Source organism: Cebus imitator, unplaced genomic scaffold (genome assembly GCF_001604975.1).
Source record: "Cebus imitator isolate Cc_AM_T3 unplaced genomic scaffold, Cebus_imitator-1.0 Scaffold65, whole genome shotgun sequence".
NCBI classification, from domain to species: Eukaryota; Metazoa; Chordata; class Mammalia; order Primates; family Cebidae; genus Cebus; species Cebus imitator.
Genome location: NW_016107380.1, coordinates 489,130 through 508,846, shown reverse-complemented (window position 1 = coordinate 508,846; position 19,717 = coordinate 489,130). Strand labels below are relative to the sequence as shown.

Here is a 19,717-nt window from a genome sequence, read left to right as displayed (position 1 = left end):
CACAGTGTTTCTTCAAAATCCTCATTCATTCTCTCATTCTATAAACATACATTAAGCACCTACTAACTGAAAACGCTGTGTGCACATTCCTTCCCAACTGCTCGTTCAAGGTGCATTTCATTTGCTGAATCTAGCCCTTACCATGCCACGGGCATCCAAATATCATTCAGTGGCATTTCTCTTCGTTAGTGTGATTTAGAATCCTGCTTATCTGTAGTGTTTCATAGGCGATGATTTGAAGGGCAGTAAGAATAATATGGCCCATTCACTGCAGGTGTTAAATAGAAATCACCTGAGATCAGCTGTCAAGAATTAATCAGTGATACTTACTGTATGGTGTACTTAAAACTAAGAGGCGAGACCCTAAGTGTTCACACACACACACACACACACACACACACGCACACACACGTAGCTATGTGAGGTGATAGATATGTTAATTAGCTTGATTGTGGTAATCATTTAACAATGTATTCGTATATCAGAACCTCAAGTTTTACACCTTAAATATATACAATTTCTGTTTGTCAATTATACCCCAGTAAAACCGAAAAAAATATTGATCAAGAAGGACTGGTCATGGTGGTTCCTAGCTACAATCCCAGTGCTTTGGGAGGCCAAGGCAAGAGGATCATTTGAGGGCAGGAGTTTGAGGCCAGCTAGGGCAACATGATGAGAACTCATCTCTACAAAAAAATAAAAATAAATTAGCTGGGCATGGTGGAACACACCTGTAGGTTAGCGCTACACTGGAGGCTGTAGTGGAAGGATTGCTTGAGACCAGGAGTTCAAGGCTGCAGTGAGCTATCATCACACCACAGCACTCCAGCCTGGGTAAGAATTCGTTAAGGACAGTAATATGATCTAGAGCCAATTTAAGCAGAGCCCAAAGAAGGACCCAACATCCAACAATATGCACATGAATCAGAAAAGGGACCTGGTCCTTGTCAATGTCCTGCCTCTCTCTCTTTCTTTTCCCTTTCCTAATCCTCATCTCTGTTTAGAAAACACCTCCTGCTTGTGGACTTGAAGGAGTCAAACATCTTTGTTCAAACTCTGGAAGCCATAGTGCTTCCCCCAGACCGCAGTGATTGCCACTGAAGATCAGATCCCAGGTGAGTTAAGGCCAGAGGAAAGGGTCCTCTGAAGCCATGTCGAGGAAGGGTTTGTTGGTCTATTCTTTACTACAAGAACACATGATATTCTTCATGCGTCCTAGCTTTTCCTAGTCATTCTTTATTCCTTGATCATATTCACCTGCTTATCAAAACACTTATTGAATTGATTTTTACTTTCAGTGTGTTCTCCTTTCATAATCCATAAGCTGCCTATCCTCATGTAGCACAGCACACAGCTATTTTTATAATCCTCAACTCACTTGATTCCTAGCCCCAGTAATCCAGGGACTGGCCATTATATCTAGTTCATGCAACCCATAAAGTTGCATATTCTGTACCTTTTGAAGTCTTTCTCCCATCTTTTTTCCCTTCTTCCTTTCTGATTCTTGAAGCTGAAAAGATTCTCATGGATCCAAGTTAGCTCTGCCCTCATCTTGATTCCTTCTTCAGTGGCCACCAGATATCATAGACTTATGACTATCAAAGCCAAAGGAATATGAAGTCAGGGAGATATGTTGGCTGGAGCAAGGGGTGGGCCTGAAGACAAAAGCTGATGAGCAATTCTCGAAGGTCCTGTCTCTGTTCATGGGGGAGGCTCCTGGTGAAGAGACAGAAATCTCACTCATCACTGTGTAGACTGGGGTCTTTTCCGTTTACCTGAGAGAGTCACAGATGGAGACCTGACTCCTAGGGGTCAACCAACCGAAGTAGGTACGAGGAAGGATCTGCAGCTGTGTTTAAGCCTTAGAAATGTGTCTCTACCCAGGATTAGGCTGCAGAGGCTGATGAAAATGTCAGGTTTCTTTGATTTGGCTGAACTCTGTGAGCACAATGGTGTAATACTGTTGATCTCATGCTGATCTGAAGCTGGCCAAAATATATATCCTTGATTAATTATAGTAAAAATAGAGAGGATTATGACATGATATATACAGTTTGGGAAATAAAGCCATTTAAAATATTGGTCTGTGGGTGAAAATGACAAAACATAAGGCCATTAATCGGAATAAAACCAAAGGTTGGTTGTGTGATCTACATGTGGAGCCCAGAGCATGTTTCTTCCTCCAGCCTCCTTCCCCAGGGCTCTGCCTCACGAGGGAATGAGCACTTGACATTGTCTGGACGACTGGCATTGTTGCCTGAGCCTCGAGTCTACAGGGACCACAACTAGCTGGTCTAACATGTGCCTTATTCAGCTGAATAAGGTGTTGAACAGCTACAAATTGATAACAAGTTTTAAAGAGCATGAAGTGCCAACTATGCCCTAGCTGGTAAGAAAGCCAGTTATTTGTCAAGGAGGCTTATTGGCTGCACATGACCATACATAAAATTATAGTGGCTGACTTTATAGCACAAATTAGGTGGTAGTGAGGAATTTAATCATGTACTGACCAATTTCTTATTTCAGAAAAGTACTAAGCCCCCGTAAGTGCAGATGTCAGCAAATTCATAACCCTGCAGTGCAATTGTGGATTGTCAGAATCTGTTCATTATAGGTATTCCATCTACAGATCTTAAAATCAGAGTTTCAGACTAGCTCTATTACTTGGTGTGGTGTTAACCATGTTTGGTGGATGCTGGGATGTGCCACACAGGTCCCCTTTGGGGATTTGGACTTACTTCCTCAGCAGGTTGGAGTGCTGCCAGTTTCAATCTTCTGCTCTAAGCCCTCTCCAGAACTGCCCTCATGTGAAGACAGCAGCCTTACTAAGTTCATACCCCCTTCCTGTGGCAGCCCTCATCCCATAACTGGTCCATGCTGAGGTATAAAGGCCTGACCCACTTTCCCTATTAGGGGCAACTCTGAAGGGTTCACAGCTTTGCAGCTCCTAGTAGGGTGGGCTCAGGCCCTTGTTCATAGTGCATCGCAAAGCCACATCTTCCTTGGCTAGATCACACTTTCTTATTTTCCCTGGACAGGTGTTGGTCCTAGAACACTTCCCTAATAAACTTCTGCATGCTGATTTCAATCTCAGAATCTGCCACACAGGGAACCTGATCAGCAACAGTATGACAATCTGGATAGCTAGAGTCAGAAGGTGATAAGTTAGAAATAAAGTGCTGTGATTTAAAGGGCAAGCATGATAATGACTCCCATGAAAAAGACTGTATCAAGTGTTGATGAGGTTGCAGAATAAGTGGAACTCTCGTACCCTGCTGATGGGAGGGTAAACTGGTACGAGAACTTTGAAAAACTCTTTGACGCTGTCTGTTAAAGCTGAATGTCTGTGATCATGTCCTATGAGCTAGCAATTTCTCTCCTCAGTTATATGCCTAAGAAAAATGCAAACATGCCCACCAAAAGGAGAATGTACATAAATGGGCGTAGCAGCACTCCTCCCAAATGCACCAAACTCGAGAGAACCACAGTGTCATCAGTAATAAAATGAATAGAAACATTGTACTGTGTTCACACAGTGGAGTACTGTGCAGCAATGAGAAGGAAAGTGCAGCTCCACAGGCCAATACAGATGATTCTCACAAATGTAATATTGAGCAAAAGCAGCCAGACACAAAAGAATACATAACATAGGATTCCATCTATGCAACTTTAAACATCAGCAAAACTGAGGTATGGGGTTTGAAGTCAGAATGCTGGTTGCCTTTGTGGAGATTCATTGTGACAAGAAATCTGAGGTGGATCTGGGAGGCTTGCAATGCTGTTTTTTGATCCAAGTGCTGGTTACTGGAGTGAGTTCACTTTGGGAACATTGATTGATTTTCTGGACACTTATTATTTGTGCACTTTTCTGTGGATATAATATAGTATTTAAACTCAGAGTTTATCTAGTGAGGGAAGGAGAAAGGAAGGGCAGATGTAAACATGAATACAAAAATGTGTCATCAAGGATGTAGACAAAAATTCCCAAGACTCAAACAGGACCTCTGTTGCCCAGTACCGCAGATGCCTACAGATGACGAGCCTGTGTCCGGAAGGGCTCTGGTTGGCTTAAAGTTACAGAGCCAGCTAATGGTGAAAGACTTCCTGGCCACGTACTTTTCCCCTCTTCCCACACTAAGCAGAGCCAGTGTGGTCACTAGAGTCTCCATTCATCTGGGCTCAACACTGACCACGCAATCATCTAGGCAGCCTAAGGAAGATATGGAATGTACAGGGAAATACAGCATGAACAAAGACCTGAAAAGGGCATAGGAATTTGATGTAACAGAAATGTTATCCATTTCTTAGAGGCCTTTCTCCACCAATTACCTACTGTCTTCCCACCCACACTTCTGTAACCATCTATATTGCTTTGTGTTGAAAGTGTGTCATTTTCTTTTTGCAAAGCCAAAGACTACGGAGAAAAGGTTTTGAGCTGTGAGCTAAATTGCCTTTTTTTCCCTTGGCTTTTTCCTGTAATCTTTGGGAGAACTCTTGACTATGCTGGGCTTTAAAGGCTCCTTTTGAGAGCATTACCTTATGTCATGGAATCATTGTGAAAAAGAACTAAGTTATAGCTACTTTATATGTGTTTAAATAAAATAGTGCTACTCTACAAGCTTTAATTTCATTTAATAGGTGATAGAGATGACCTTGAAGATTAAAGCTGAACTATTCTTCATTCTTTAAGTATGTTAATATGTGTGTGCACATTTGTGTGTATGCACATGGGTGTGGGTGCTCATGGATGTGTGCTTGTGTGTGTGTGCATGGATGAGTGTGTGCTGTTTGCATGTGTGCAAATGCATGAATCTGTACTGGTATATATGCTTGCCTGTGTGTTTGTATGCATGAGTGTGCGCTTGTGTATGTTTTCATGTGTGTGTATGCACAGGCGCATTCTCTATTAATATGATGCCTTTTGCAGGGTGCTTGTCACTCTCTGGAGACTCATGGTTCTCTGCTTTCGATTACACTCAGACTAGTCTAAAACCCCTCTGAACTAATTCTAATCAACTTGGAAGCCACCACACTCAAGCATGAGGCTGTCAAATGTGAGTGTTTGCAGATGTCAGTGCAGAGATGGCAGGAATCCAGGAGGACAGATCAAGGCTTAGTCACTGAAAAATACATGCCAGTGCATCCCAGCTCCAGAGTACCATCGCAGCCCATAAGAAAAACGTGTCATGACAGTAAATCAATAACCCCTTGGAGATGATTCGTTTCTGAATTATCCCTGATTAATTATGCCAGTGCATGTTTGGCAAGAGTACTTTGCTCCAGCATTAACCTAATGCTTTTTGCATGAAGCAGGATTATAACTGGTTCTCATAAGTCAAATTTGACATTTTAAATCAGGCTTTAAAGGTTTGGGTTATAGATTTTATAATGTCTCCATGTCAAACATAATTGCTCTTATTGCTGCTAGTAGACGTTTGCCAATCAATCAAAATAACATTTATTTTTATCATAAACAAGGGTAAATTAAAACGACTTGAAATCATTGTATTTGAAAACTTAGTGAAGAGCATCTTTAGTCTCATTGAAATTTGCTTCCTTGCTGTGGCGTGGAAGCATGATGAAATTATAAAAGGCGATGGAAAAGTGTTTCTATTTTCACTTTAAAAAATTAATGCCTCTACATATTTTGTGAATATGTGGCTTAAGTTCGGAGTCTTATTCCCATAAGATTATGATTTGGGACAGAAAAGCTTCCTTTCTTTACATAATAGAAAATTATCATTTTTGTCCCTAAAAGATGAATATATCTTTCAGTTTTCTTATAAATTGCATGCAGGAACTTATTTCTTATTCCTCTTAAATTGCAAGGGTTTTTTTTTTTTTTCCTAATGGAAGTTTCTCATTCACACAAAGTGTGTCATTACCCAGTTGACCCTCCAGAGCAGCTTTCTTCCAGGTGGTAATGCAGGGATCCAGAACCCTTCCATCTTATGGTCTTAACATGTGGCTCTCAGGTCACTGTGGTAGAGAAGAGAGAAAATGAGCACACACAAGCTTTTAAATGCATTGGGCTGGGAGTGTTCTATATCACCTCTGTTAATAATAGGCCCACTGGCCAGGACTAGACCCTTCTGTGGCCCCGCCTAACTGAGGATGCATAGAAATGTGAGGATGATTCATTGATGACAGGAAAATGACTCTGAGATATGTATATACCAAGGATAAAATCCCAAATATTAAGGCATTGCAGTCAGAAAGAAGAAGATGAGCAAAGACATGAAAGCTTGAGGTCTTTTAGTGGAACAATAACAGCTGCCAGTCCAGAGTGGTATAAGATTAATCTAGAAAATAGGTTGGTCACATAGTAAGGGCCCTTGAAGGTAATGCCAAGAAACTTCGACTTTACTGGGTGACAGAGTGAGACTCTGTCTCAAAAAAAAAAAAAAGGAAGAAAGAAAGAAAAGAAAGAGAAAACCCAGTTCAACTGTCGACCATGATGTGAGATCTTTACTTGGCATGACCAAGCAGAGCAGATCACTCTGGCCTTTGCACCATCGTTGGTCTGCAAGTCTGCATACAGCTCATCGGAGTACAGTGGTTTGCTTGTCTGAGGGCATTCATTAGAGGTGCTATTCTGTGAGAACTACACATACTAATTGGGAAATCCTTGTTGAAGAAAGCAAACACAAGGTCACTTAAAAATGGGCGTTATATTTTATGGTACAACATGGGTCATCTCTAGCATCCCATTTCAAAAAGAATTCTTTAATTGGTGACCCATAGGCTGCTGGGCTGAAAAGGAGGGAGAAAGTACACACCACACTGCAGCCTCCTGGTAATGTCATGGCCCCTTAGCACCTCCTGGGTGTCCTCATTTGTAGAATTCAGCAAGAGATAGTTACTACCTCAAATCATATTTAAAATGCTTTAAATGAAAAAATACTAGCCCAGTAAAACATGTCACTGTCCTCGTGTAATGGTGCCTGTGACACATAGTTGCTCTTAATTGCAGAGATATACATGTCTTTATTAAGTGTGCAACACTGTTTTATTTGCCTTAATTATTAAAACCATATCCTAAGAGTTGTTGGGGCTAATGTTAGAAGTGAGTAAATTCCAAATTTAGTGCTTAGCCTATAAAGAGTTTTGCAAGTGCCTGGAACATACTGACACTCAGTAAGTGTTGTTCCTTCTGAACCTGAGTTTTTGGCCTGGGGTCACTCTTTCTAAGGCCGTCTCAGCCTGATTTGACAGCTGGCAGGAACAGGTATCCAACCTATGCCAAAAACGCACAGATAAAAAATGCCCTGGCAGTTTCTGGAGAAGAATTCTATGCCATACTTATAGGCAGCACCAAACTAAAGCCAGCACTGGTCCCTTAGGAGAGGGAGACCCGTGACAAAAGGAAGTTCTGTTTGGCTTCTGGAGACAGAAACTATAGTGGCTGAGACTGGCAGTTCCTCCTCATTCAGAACACTACAATATCTCTACTAGGAAGGGAGGGAGGGTGGGTGGCAGATTTTGAGCTGACCAGTTAGTAAAATTAATAATGATAGTTTCAAGGTAAAACATTTTGTCAGACTTCTCAAGGTAAAAATTCAGGGTTGTTTTTTTTTCTTTGGAGACTGCTTCAGTTTTCTTTCCAAGCTGCTTGGAACATCATTTCTATCTCCCTGAAGAGGAGAAACATCTCATCCACTAACACTTTACTGTGGTCTCAAAGGAAGATTCACCGTGATTCTCCTCATGCCCTCGATTACACTGCATTTTTCTGTATTCTTCAAACATTTGACTTATTTGAGAAGCCTCGAAGCTCCACCAAAAATTAGGATCAGCCAGAGTGTGGTGATTTTTCTCAGTTTTTCTGATGTCCCCTTTCTAGTGTTTTAGAACATGTTTTGCTAATTCAATGGGCTTTATTTTCAAACCTGGAAATTTCTTCTTGCTTTATTTAAGGATAAAAAGTTTCTCATTTTTAATACGCTTTTATTCTATGGGGGGTGAGAGGAAACAGGAAACAATAAACAAAAAATGCAAGTTACAATCTAGAGTGCACAACTTTTTGTATCTTAAGATAGATTTTCATATTATTGTTATTTATGATATAGCTATAAACTTATTGGACCTCCTAGGAACCCTTCCTTATCCCATCTTCCTAGGTAAATCCAGTCACATCCCTGGCCCTTCCTGCAGCCTAGATGCTCATAAGAATACAGGTGCACAGTGACACAAAGATATGCACATTGCAAAGATACGCATGTCTTTATTAAGTGTGCAGCACACACGTACACTGCCATCCTTTTATTTATGATACAAGGTTGTCATTGGGGTATTAGAAAACAAGAAGGCAAGAACAAGCTTTTCTAGTGACTTGGTTCACATGTAACTGCATAAACACTTCCAGAGACCTGCCTGTATCCTACAGGTGCCAAGAGAGGACGTGGGCTTGCCAGTTCTCCTATGAGCTGGTGAGGTTGGCCACTCCTCACATTCAAAAGCTGGTTTTACTTCTAAGGATGAAAGGATTTTTGCCTGGTGTTCATATGATGTGAAAGTAGTAACTTCCTATTAAAAAGTATTTTAGAGAGAAGGAGAAAGACCAGAGAAATGGCTGTTGAACATAGTTTTCAAATATTGCCTATTAATTTTTGTGTTGTACACTCTAATTATAACTATCAATTCTAGAAATCTAGAATAATCTTGAGAGGGCTCCTAATTCATCCATCCGACTTGCCTGAATTTATCATCATGCAGCTTAATTTTTGTCCTTCTATTAATCCACAGCAAAGGTTATTCCAGAACGTCTTTGTAGTTTATAGGTCACTGATTGCCATTACAGATAGTCCAAAATTTTCCCCAGTAGGCAGTCCAGCTCCTTCTTGTGTAGTGTGAACATTTTTCTTTTACATTTATCTGTCAGAGCCTAAACTTTCGTCTATCCAGTATCCTAGTGAAAGAACATCCATTCATAAATCAAATAATTTAGTAGTTAGAAGGTACAACTACAACTTATAAATAATCCATTCCAGTACACCCCAGTATGTAGGTGCCGTAGCTCTGGTGTTATGCAAGATAATTGATGTAGCACAGGGACCTTACATTGAATAATACTGAATTGCATAGTGAAAAGTTTATTCTCTCTGAATTATCTTTCAGTCCTTCTGATTCTGTTTAGGAGAGTATCTCTTTCACGCCAGTATATTTTCTTTTCTTTTTTTTTTTTTTTTTTTTTGAGACAGAATCTCACTCTGTCACCCAGGCTGAAGTGCAGTGGTGCGATCTTGGCTCACTGCAACCTCTGCCTCCCAGGTTCAAGTGATAATCCTGCCTCAGCCTCCTGACTAGCTAGGATTACAAGTGCATGCCACCATGCCCCGGCTAATTTTTATATTTTTAGTAGAGTTGGGGTTTCACCATGTCAGTCAGGCTGGTCGCAAACTCCTGACCTCAGGTGATCCACCCATCTCAGCCTCCCAAAGTGCTGGGATTACAGGCCTCAGAACAATCTAATGAATATTTATTAAGATTAATTCATTTTTATTGTATTTATTTTTATGGTTATCTTCTATTTGTGGCAAATGATATTCCATTTATGGGAATTTACATAAAGTTTTTCTTTAAATACATTTAAGAAAATTGTGAATTGGGTAAGAAGTTTTTTTTTTTTTTTTAAATCAAGTAGCGTGGACAAGGCCACTGAATGGCTTTTGTGGGTCTAAGGCACTTTGTGTTAGTGATTCCCTTCTTACGTTAGTGTGTGTGTGTGTAAGTATATGTATATGATGTTTTATGACATCGTTGGTATACAGATGAATTTAACCTTCAACTCTGAAAGTTCATTTTTTAATCCTGACTCTAAAAGAAACTAAAACATTTTCCTGGGCCCTAGCACTGTATGTCTACCATCCCTAAAACATAGGTGGGTCAGCCCTGTCATGTGTTATAGCAAAACTCATTAGCTCTTCATGAGAAGCACTAATTTAATCCAACTGCCTCATTTTACAAAGAATAATATAAAGCTGCACACATGCTTGAGAACCTGCGAGTCTGAGAGTGAGGAAGGACAAAATCAGAACTAGATCTCAGATGCCAGCTTCCTAATCTTTCCCCTTCATCACACTGCTGTCTTCCTTTGAGGCTCTTCTCCCAGAGCCCTTTGTCTTGTCCCATCTGCTTCAGGGTCTTCGCATGGTAATTAATCATGGGTCCTTCCATGAATCCAGCCCTCTCTCAGGTGTGAGGACTGCTCTGTGTGGAGGTGACACCACCTTGTGGCTCTCTTTAAGTAGAATTTTGCCATGGGAGGCCAGTCAGTTCACAGCCTTCCCCCCGTGGAGTCAGTTCACTCCGCTCCAACACGGGGAACCCACCAAGATCCCAGTAAGAAAAACACAAATGATGCAACAAATCAGGATAGATTTAGGCTTTGGTTTTTTGATGCAATCTTCCAAATTATAGCTCCCCATTAAAACTAGCTAAAATTGATGATAGTGCTTGGGATAGGTTCACTACTTATATCCTAGACCGGCGCTTTCTAGGGTGGAGTTTATATGGAAGACCAAAGCTTTACTCCTTGCCACTGTCAACCCTTCATCTTACTTAGCACTTCAAATAAGTGAAGCCTTGTTTTTAACTCAGCCCCTGGGGAATTGTTCTGTTGACAAAGTACTGCAGAGAAAAGTCCAAACAATTCTTAAGAGCCACCTCTGGTGACCAGACTTTGTAACCTTCTTGTTTATCCAAAGTGGAGCTACATCTACCTGAAAATACTGTAAGTTGTAAATGGTATTTGTGTTTAGGGAAAGACAAACAGATCATTCTTAAGCTCGCTTCCAGCCATCTGTAACTGTCGTCATTAGAAAGTTCTGACTTTGAAAAAATAACAGATTCTGGTGAGGTTGCAAAGAAAAGGGAACACTTATACACTGTTGGTGGGAGTGTCAAAGGCAGTATGGTGATTCTTGAAAGAACTAAAAGTAGAACTACCATGAAACCCAGCAATCCCATCACTGGGTATATACCCAGATGAATAGAAATCATTCTACCATAAACGTTCATTGCAAACGTTCATTGCAGCACCATTCACAATAGCAAAGACATGGAATCCATCTAAATGCCCATCAGTGACAGACTGGATAAAGAAAATGTGGCATCTATGCATCACAGAATACTATGCAGCCATAAAAAAAATGAGATCACGTCTTTTGCAGGAACATGGATGGCGCTGGAGACTGCTATCCTTAGCAAACTAATGCAGGAACAGAAAACCAAACACTGCATGTTCTCACTTATAAGTGGGAGCTAAATGACAAGAACTTACTAACACAAAGAAGGAAACAGCAGATACTGGGGTCTACTTGAGGGAGTAGGTTGGGAGGAGGGAGAGGAACAGAAAAGGTAACTATTGGATACTGGGCTTAATACCTGTGTGATGAAATAATCTGTACAATGAACCCCCATGTAACAAACCTTCACATGTATCCCCAAATCTAAAATAAAAGCTAAAAATAGTTCTGACTTTATGCTAGCTAATGTTATTGTTTATTACTATTGCCATGATAACATACCACAGGAAAAACATATTTAGCAAAAATCATTTTTTATGGTGAAGACCTTTTTATTTATTTTGAGGCTCAACCAAAAAATAATTCCAATCTGTAGGGAGATGATGTAAGTGATCTGCAATTATGCACTCCTACAGGTTCATTGATTGAAACATTATTCAACTGTAATATCTTTTAAAAGTATAATTCTAATGCCGAAAAAAAAGAGCAAGATAATTAACCTTTCTGAGCCCTTTGCCCCATCTGCAGAATGGTGTTGTTAATATCCACTTAGGATGTTGTTTTGAAGATTAAATTATCTGAACAAACATTGACTGAGTACCTCTCATGCCAGGCTCTTTTTTAAGTGCTGCAGATACCACAGTGAGCAAAACATAAGAGTGCTGTTTTTATGCAGTATCATTTTAACTGGAGTTAAATGTTTCCCTCCTGATTCTTAAGTCATTGAAGCAGAGTGTTGCCTGAGAATGGGTTGGAACTGGATTTTATGTACTTGTAGTTCTAAAATAATTATCTCCCTTCTTGCTATATGTTTTAAGTTATAACAACTGCTAAAGGTTAATTCTTCAGCAGGACCATTTATAGTTTTTTATCATTTTTTTAGCTCACAAAACTTTATCTGTAAAGCAACATTATATTTGCAGTAAATATTTTGCACTGATTTATATTTGTTAATATGTACTATGAATAAATAAATATAATTTGCATCATAAATTTCTAGAGAGGGAGATATACAGTCTTCATCGCATGAAAATTCCAAATGATAAGCTGTTACCTTGATATAGGAAAACCTTCTCCTCAGATTTGTCACTGGGCAAGCCTGCATATATACAGCTAGCCACAAAAAGATCTTATGACTGTGGTTAAGTCACTGATGGGACAAGTTGCTCTTGTTTAGTGGCAATGACACCAATGACGAAGTGATCTAGAAAGATGTTCCTCTTTCGAATTGATTTTCTTCCTGGAATGGTTAAAGTACATCCTGGTTCTCCCAGATACAACATCTGATCATCAGCAAGTATCAGATGCCCTATCTGGAAGATATGCATACATTTTATTACTTTTCTAGATAAAATAATGACAACTGAATAACTAAGCATATTCTGATTGGTTATTTATACAACCAATATATATATTTATTAAAAATGGATGATTTTCTACTTTATTTGGAGCAATGAATGAAGAGGTAGAACTTAAGAAATTTATTAATATTAGTGATCCAAAAGTAATGTCATTGTCACTTATAACCCACATGGGGCCCTCAGGGCCAGCATTATCATCAGTGTAAAGGTCAGATCTGTTTGATCTGATTTTTCTTCTGTGTAAGATTTGATAAGACATAGCGTTATTGCTAGCTATATATTTGAATTTTACGTGAATGCACCATTGTAAAACTGTTGTTGCCGTCTCAAGGTGTTGGCAACATTCCAGACCAATGTCATCTGAAGCAACTAGATTATAATGAAAAACCAATTGCTCTTTAAAATGCATCCTGTCTCTTTATTAGCACGCATGTACATTGGCCTGCATGGCTTCCTTCAGAGCCAATTATACTGTTTTTAAAAAATAGTAATAGAGAAGATAAAAGATAAAGAAATATAAAGCTATTCAACTGTAGAATCACTCACCAGATTTTCTCGGAATGCCACACTCTAAGCACTAATGTATTCACAGTCAGCACAGTTACCTAGAGGAGAGTGTTTAAGGCAAAGATTGTCCACAGTCTTAATATTTCTTACTAAATCATGTCTTTCTATTTTTTTCTAGGAATATAAACAATAGGTTGCTCCAAAGATGTTCACTTAAATATCCCCTACCTGCCTTTTGCCTCCCAAGGCCTACTTGCTACCTGGTTTCATTTTGCTAAAATACTTATTAGACTTTGAAAAATCATAATATTCAATTTCCTGCCTTTTCCTTGAATACACAAATAATAGAGGAAGAGCTAGGCAAAGATTATTTCATGGCTGTTTAGGAAGTACTAAGTAGAATTTAAACCTGCTGATGGGTCAGTTTTTAGTTCCTCCTCTTTATACTCTTGAGAAAGTCTCCAATATTAGAAGGTAAGTATATATCCTGACCCAGTTTTATCTTAGAAACTCTTTGTTCCTTATATCTGTTCACTAAATTTCAATACCAAGGGTATTTGGATATTTGAAAGGTTTAAGAATTTTAGTTTCCTTTCTTCTTACCTATAGATGGGATAAATTTCATCTCCATCCTGTTCCAATGAACTTAGTGTCTAGAGTAACCACTGGATCAAAAACAAAGAGATGTTCCACTCAGCTTCTTGGGTTCTGTGTTCACACATCATATCTAAATTCATGCACTACCATTCCAAACTGGCACACCCTTTCTGGAAGCTAATTTGGCATTGATTGCTAACCTGCTGCTTGTGCACACATAATTTGGCATTATTTTTAAACAGCCTTAAAATCCATATAGCCTTTGACAACAAAAACATAATTTAACATTCAGACAAAGAGTTCTATGAAAGGTGTTCATCATGATGTTTATAATAAATGAAAGGGTGAAAATCTTTTACATCTTGATATCCAAGAACAAGAATTAGTTAAATAAATGTTGGTACATACATATAATGGAGTTCTCCAAAGCTATGGTCAAGACCAATGTTCTAGAAGTATTTCTAAAATGACATATCAGAAATTCTCATGCTGCAATATTATGATAAAAATCCAAAACAGAATTGCACACACAGTATGTTCTTAACCATGTATAAGTAATATGAATAGGGAGGGGAAAAAAATGAGACGTACATCAAAATATTAACAGTGGTTATTGTTATTCCTTTCTTTTGTTCCAGTTTTTTCTTACACATTTTTCTGTGTTATCAAAATTCTCTCTAATGGACATGAAATAAAATAAATTTTCAAAAACTAAGATACAGAAGAAAAATATTAATGGAGCAATCAACGCACTACATGGTTTTGTGTCCATTCTACTTCTTTGGCAAGCCACAGACTTCTTTCTGCCTGACACTTTCCTAGGAATGTACAGTGTGAATTCTCCTACCAGAGAAAAAACAACTATAGAGAGACAATGATAGGAATCTGTGTCACCTAGTCTCTGTTCTTTTCCAGCACACAACAGTTCTGCCCTTTATATTAATCGAGATGAGGACATCGCACCATCAGTATCCCAGCAGGAGCAGCGGACTCACCGCCATATGTACCTTCTCTGTTGGCTATATATTATGGTAAGGACCATGCCTGCTGGGCTTTCTTATTGTATTAGATTTTGCACTGCTAAATTTGGACACATATTTCATTATGGATATAATCACTAACAGATTCACACTGTGTGCCTCATTTGGTCCAAGACCTGGGCTTTGTCTCGCTTCCCCAGATGCTTATATTTTTAGAAAGTATATGCCAAACCTCACACAACAGGAATTTGTTGAACAATCCCATGTAAGCAGTGGTTCTTCCAAGGCTGCATTTTTCAATTCTTTTTCAAACTAAATGTTTTTCTTGGACACTGGCTTTATTGCTTAAGGGCTTTTTTGCTTGGGATTTTGTTGCTGTTGCTTTTGCTGGGGGGCAGGGGAGTTACAGCAAACACAAATGAGAACAGAAGTGACCTCTTAGAGCAATGACTTTAAACTTACTAGGAAATAAGTGAAAATGCACATTTTCCCTGGTCCCTTTCAAACCTATTCCAGAATTAGCTGTTACATAGAGAATGCATTGAACTGTTTTGTTTTTAAATATCAGGGTAAATAAACCACGAGAAATCTTCATTTGATCTATTGTGCACAATTCAGATCGAAATGTGAGGTGCCAGATTTATCTGATGAAAGAATTTTTGCCTAGCAAGTCTGCTTCACATTAATTTCAGTTCTTATCAGGTTTTTAACACTTCAAAAATTATTTATCTTAACATAGAGAATTTCTTATTTCTCTCTATAATTCCAAGTCCTCTCTGACATACTAACACGCACAGAGGAGGTCCCTCCTGCCAGCATTTCTGCCTCTTGGGACTCTTTCGTCCTGAGTTCTGGGTCACCATCCCCTCCTTTAAGCCTGAAGGACTGGCGAATGTTCTTCCAAACACCCTTCAACTGTACTTAATCCCCCCAAATCCTAGAGCTCTATGGGAGGCCCCATCTCCATGGAGCATCTTGCTCCAGCTGGAATTGAACTATAAAGTAAAGATCACTACAGTACATTACACACTTTGCATAAACAATCACATGATGCCCCAAATCTGAGCAGAAAGGGAATTTGCTTCAGGAAGTCACACCCTGTGGCTGGATCTAAGGGCACATCCAGAGGATGTCCGTGTGGACAAGCGTGAGCCACCATGCCCAGCTGGGAGGAGCTTTACCACATGATTGAATGCTCCTCCCAGCTGGGTGCGGTGGCTCACGCTTATAATCCCAGCACTTTGGGAGGCCCAGGCAGGCAGATCACTTGAGACCAGGAGTTCAAGACCAGTCTTGGCAACATGGTGAAACCTCATCTCTACCAAAAATACAAAAATTAGCCGGGCGTGGTGGTACAAGCCCATAATCCCACCTACTTGGGAGGCTGAGGCATAAGAATCTCTTGAACCCAGGAGGCAGAGTTTGCAGTGAGCTGAGATCATGCCACTGCACTCCAGCCTAGGCAAGAAAGCAACACTCTGTCTCAAAAATAAATAAATAAATAAATAAATAAGCTTCTCCCATTGCTACTCCATGAACTAGTAAAGACCACTTGCAAGGACTAGGGAAGAGTTTATTTTCCTAATTACTTTCTAAGTTTTTTTTCCCTCATCCAAAACGTTAAGTGTTGATTTTCTCTGATAGAAAATGTCTAAATGATAGAACTCACACCTGCAGTGTGACTAAAGTTATGTCTTAAAAATGGATTTATGGGCTGGGCATTGTGGCTTTTGCCTGTAATTCCAGCACCTTGGGAGTCTGAGGTGGGCAGATCACAAGGTCAGGAGACCAGAGATCGAGCCATCCTAGCCAACATGGTGAAACCCTGTCTCTACTAAAATACAAAAATTAGCTGGGTGTGGTGGTGCGCACCTGTAATCCTAGCTACTCTGGAGGCTGAGGCAGGAGAATCACTTGAACCTGAGAGACAGAGATTGCAGTGAGCCAAGATCGCACCACTGCACTCCAGCCAGGTGACAGAGCGAGACTCTGTCTCAAAAAAAAAATGTTTTATGTGCTTTATACATATGAACTTATATTCAAATGAATGTAGTCTCTCAGAAGAGTCAAGTAGGGAGGGTACACAATTATTCCAGGGATGCCACAATGTTTAAAACATACCTGGAACTGCCTATAGCCTTAGTTTAAAAATCAGTCTCACATCCCCACCCCACCCCATATATGGCCTCATTAGTTTGCACTCATATTTGCTTACCTGTGGAAAAGGCAAGTTCTTTACTCTGGGAACTCTGGGTGTATTTCTGCCAATCCATTTATAAGCTATTAAATTATCTACATCTTGTAGCACCCCAGAGATTTCAGGAACCATGTACTTTCTGATGGCCTGTCTTCCACTGTGGATAGAATCAGTCCATGTTCCAAAGAGATACATGGGAAATACCACATAGTCCTCATTATAGACCCCCAAGGTCCCTCATTAAAATGAAGCATTACTCATACTCTGCGTGCCAAGTGAGGCTCGCCAGCTCTGCGTCTCCCTAAGCAAACCAGTACTTGTTTGGACATGTATTTGCATTAACCAGCGAATTCTCGGATTTGTTCTGAGAAAGCATTCAAAGTAGACTTTTTCCTTTGGTGTTCTGCCCTGGGCATTCATAACCATGCCAAAAGCTAAACAACGGCCCTCACATTATGTCACATTATATAAATCCAAGATTTTAATTGTTATCAGAAAGCTGCTGGCTTTTGTTTCCTTTCAGACTATGTTAGGGCCGACATACCAGTGACATGACAGCCAAAGTTTTGGGATATGAAATCTTCTGATAGCATACCAGGATTGTAACTGGACATTCCAGAGCCCCATGCCAAGATGAAAGAAAGCATTCCTCTCATCACATGCTAATTATAAAAGAAATAGATCACCTGTGCAATACTGAGTAAGGTTGAGCTAAATCTATACCTCGGGGGCTGCTGGCCAGGCTGGTTGGCTGTTTTGCTGGGACTTTAACTTGCTGTCCATTTAGACTCAGCTGGTCCTTCTTATCTAAATCTATTCTCTTCCCAGGTTTGGATAGCAAGAGTTGAGCAAGTGAGGGATACCTGGACTTTCCCCATTGACTCGTTCTCATTGAGCTCCCCCTCTTAGTGGCTCTGCTTCCCAGCCCTGTTGCGGTCCTCCCCAAGCTTAGCATCTGAAGGCCATCCCAGTCTCCTTCCACGACCACTTTTTCCTCCCTGCCCTGTTTCTGTTTCTCTGAGCCCAAACGTTTTGGACAGAAACATCACCTGTCCATTTGTGGGGCGCTCTTAACTCCTTTCCTGGACACCTCCCCTCCATCCTCAACTCCTCACACACACATAACTTCTCTGCACTGTTCGTGAGATTTTCCATAATCAATGAGAGGACTCTTATTTATAGCATTCTGGATACATACAGAGGTCTCCTTGGTTTCTGATGTAAGTATCAGGAATCATAATGAGTTCCATTCCTTTGAGCCAGACACTGTGCTAGGTTCAGTTCAGATATTATCTTATTTAGTTCCCCAAACAGTCCTTAGAGATGGGCACGATCTTGCCCATTTTACAGAGAAGTATGCTGAAGTGTAGAGAGAGCGCATGACTTGCCCAGGGTGAGCCACTGCGTTGTTGTCAGTACGACAGTGCAAGTGTCAGTGAGTGGCTCCAGACTGTAGACTGTTAACCAGACCCTCCACTGCTCCTGCTGCCGAAGAGTAACTCTATGAATGAACATACTAAGTGAGTTTTTAAATTTTGGTTAGTAGAAGTACATCAGACTCAGCCAAGTCTGGTGGCTGAGCTCACTTTCTGGGTTGGAAACATTTCTAGTCTTTAACTTACTCAGAAGTAAAACAGGGAGGAGGATGGAATTATGTCATAGTTGGAAAGACATTTTATTGTATATAAAGCCCATAGAACAATGCCTGGCTCACAGTAAAAAATATCTGTTTGTTATTGATCAGTTCTGAGAAGCTCTTCAACAAATAGTAGTATAAACAGTAATGTTTTCTTTTCAAGGCTTGAGAATTTTAGTTACTATAAGTTTTTTCTGTTCTTTTTACTCATTCTGGCTCACTTGCACAATATCAAAAACAACTTTAATGTCAAAAACAACTCTAAAGGATATGAAAATATCTTTTTTTAATTATAAAAGAATGATTAGGAAGTCTCATAGGTGTGCTGGGTAACAGGGAGCTTTAAGATCATGGGCTCCTGACTCCTGTCACCTTCTAGTTGGCATGTTACACAAAAGAAGACATCTTTGCTCCACCTGGTGCAGCTGTCTGGGGCTGAATCTTTTCCCGGGCTGCCTCCACCCTCACTTCCAAGAACCTGGAATCCTGTCTCTCTGCAGTTCTGCTGCTTCTTGTTGCTCTGCTTTTCAATCTGCAAGATACAGAAAGATGAAACAGTCAGACCCTAGGAAATGTACATCCTCAAGGCTTCAAGAATGATCTCTGTCCTGAGGAGTCTTCTTCCAGCCCCTGGCTATTCTCTCCTCCTTCAGTGGTTTCTCATTCAGTCAGAGCCCATGTGCGATCTCAGAGGCTGATCTCTCAACCCAGGACACATCAAGAGCAAGTAGGCATTAGTGAAGGGGACAAAATAAATCCTTGGTGTTTCCACTTATGGATAAATATTCCTTGTCAAGTGCTGCTAGTGTATTTAAAGAAAAATAGAGATTTCTGTTATTCCTGGGCCCTAATGGTTTTAAACAATTTCCATATTCCAAATCTCATTTCCCCAAATGTGTTCATCGAATCACTTTCCAACACAGAAAATAAAACAAAGTAAAATCAGAATTGTTAATGGAAAAAGCAAACTCTTTAAAATATTTGAAGAGGTTTATTCTGCGTCAATACGAGTGACTATGGCCCAGAGAAGTTTCAAGATGTCCTGAGAAAGTAAGAAAATGAAATTTTAGACCACATTCAATTCCTTCCATTTAATCAGATGTTTCTTTACCAGTTAAACAAATCTGGCCGGTATGTGTTCTTTGACCACCAGATGACATTTTTCTCTGTTCAGCTTGAATCTTTCACTGCGC

General features: G+C 39.9%; 1 protein-coding gene across 1 annotated transcript in view; it reads left to right on the top strand.

The window, feature by feature from the left end:
• Positions 1-19,717, top strand: part of AIG1 (androgen induced 1) — a 256,095-nt gene that overhangs the window by 190,318 nt on the left and 46,060 nt on the right. The window contains exon 4 of the mRNA XM_017530396.2: positions 14,627-14,742. Within this exon, the coding sequence (XP_017385885.1) occupies positions 14,627-14,742 (116 nt within the window). The remainder of the gene's footprint in view (positions 1-14,626; positions 14,743-19,717) is intronic.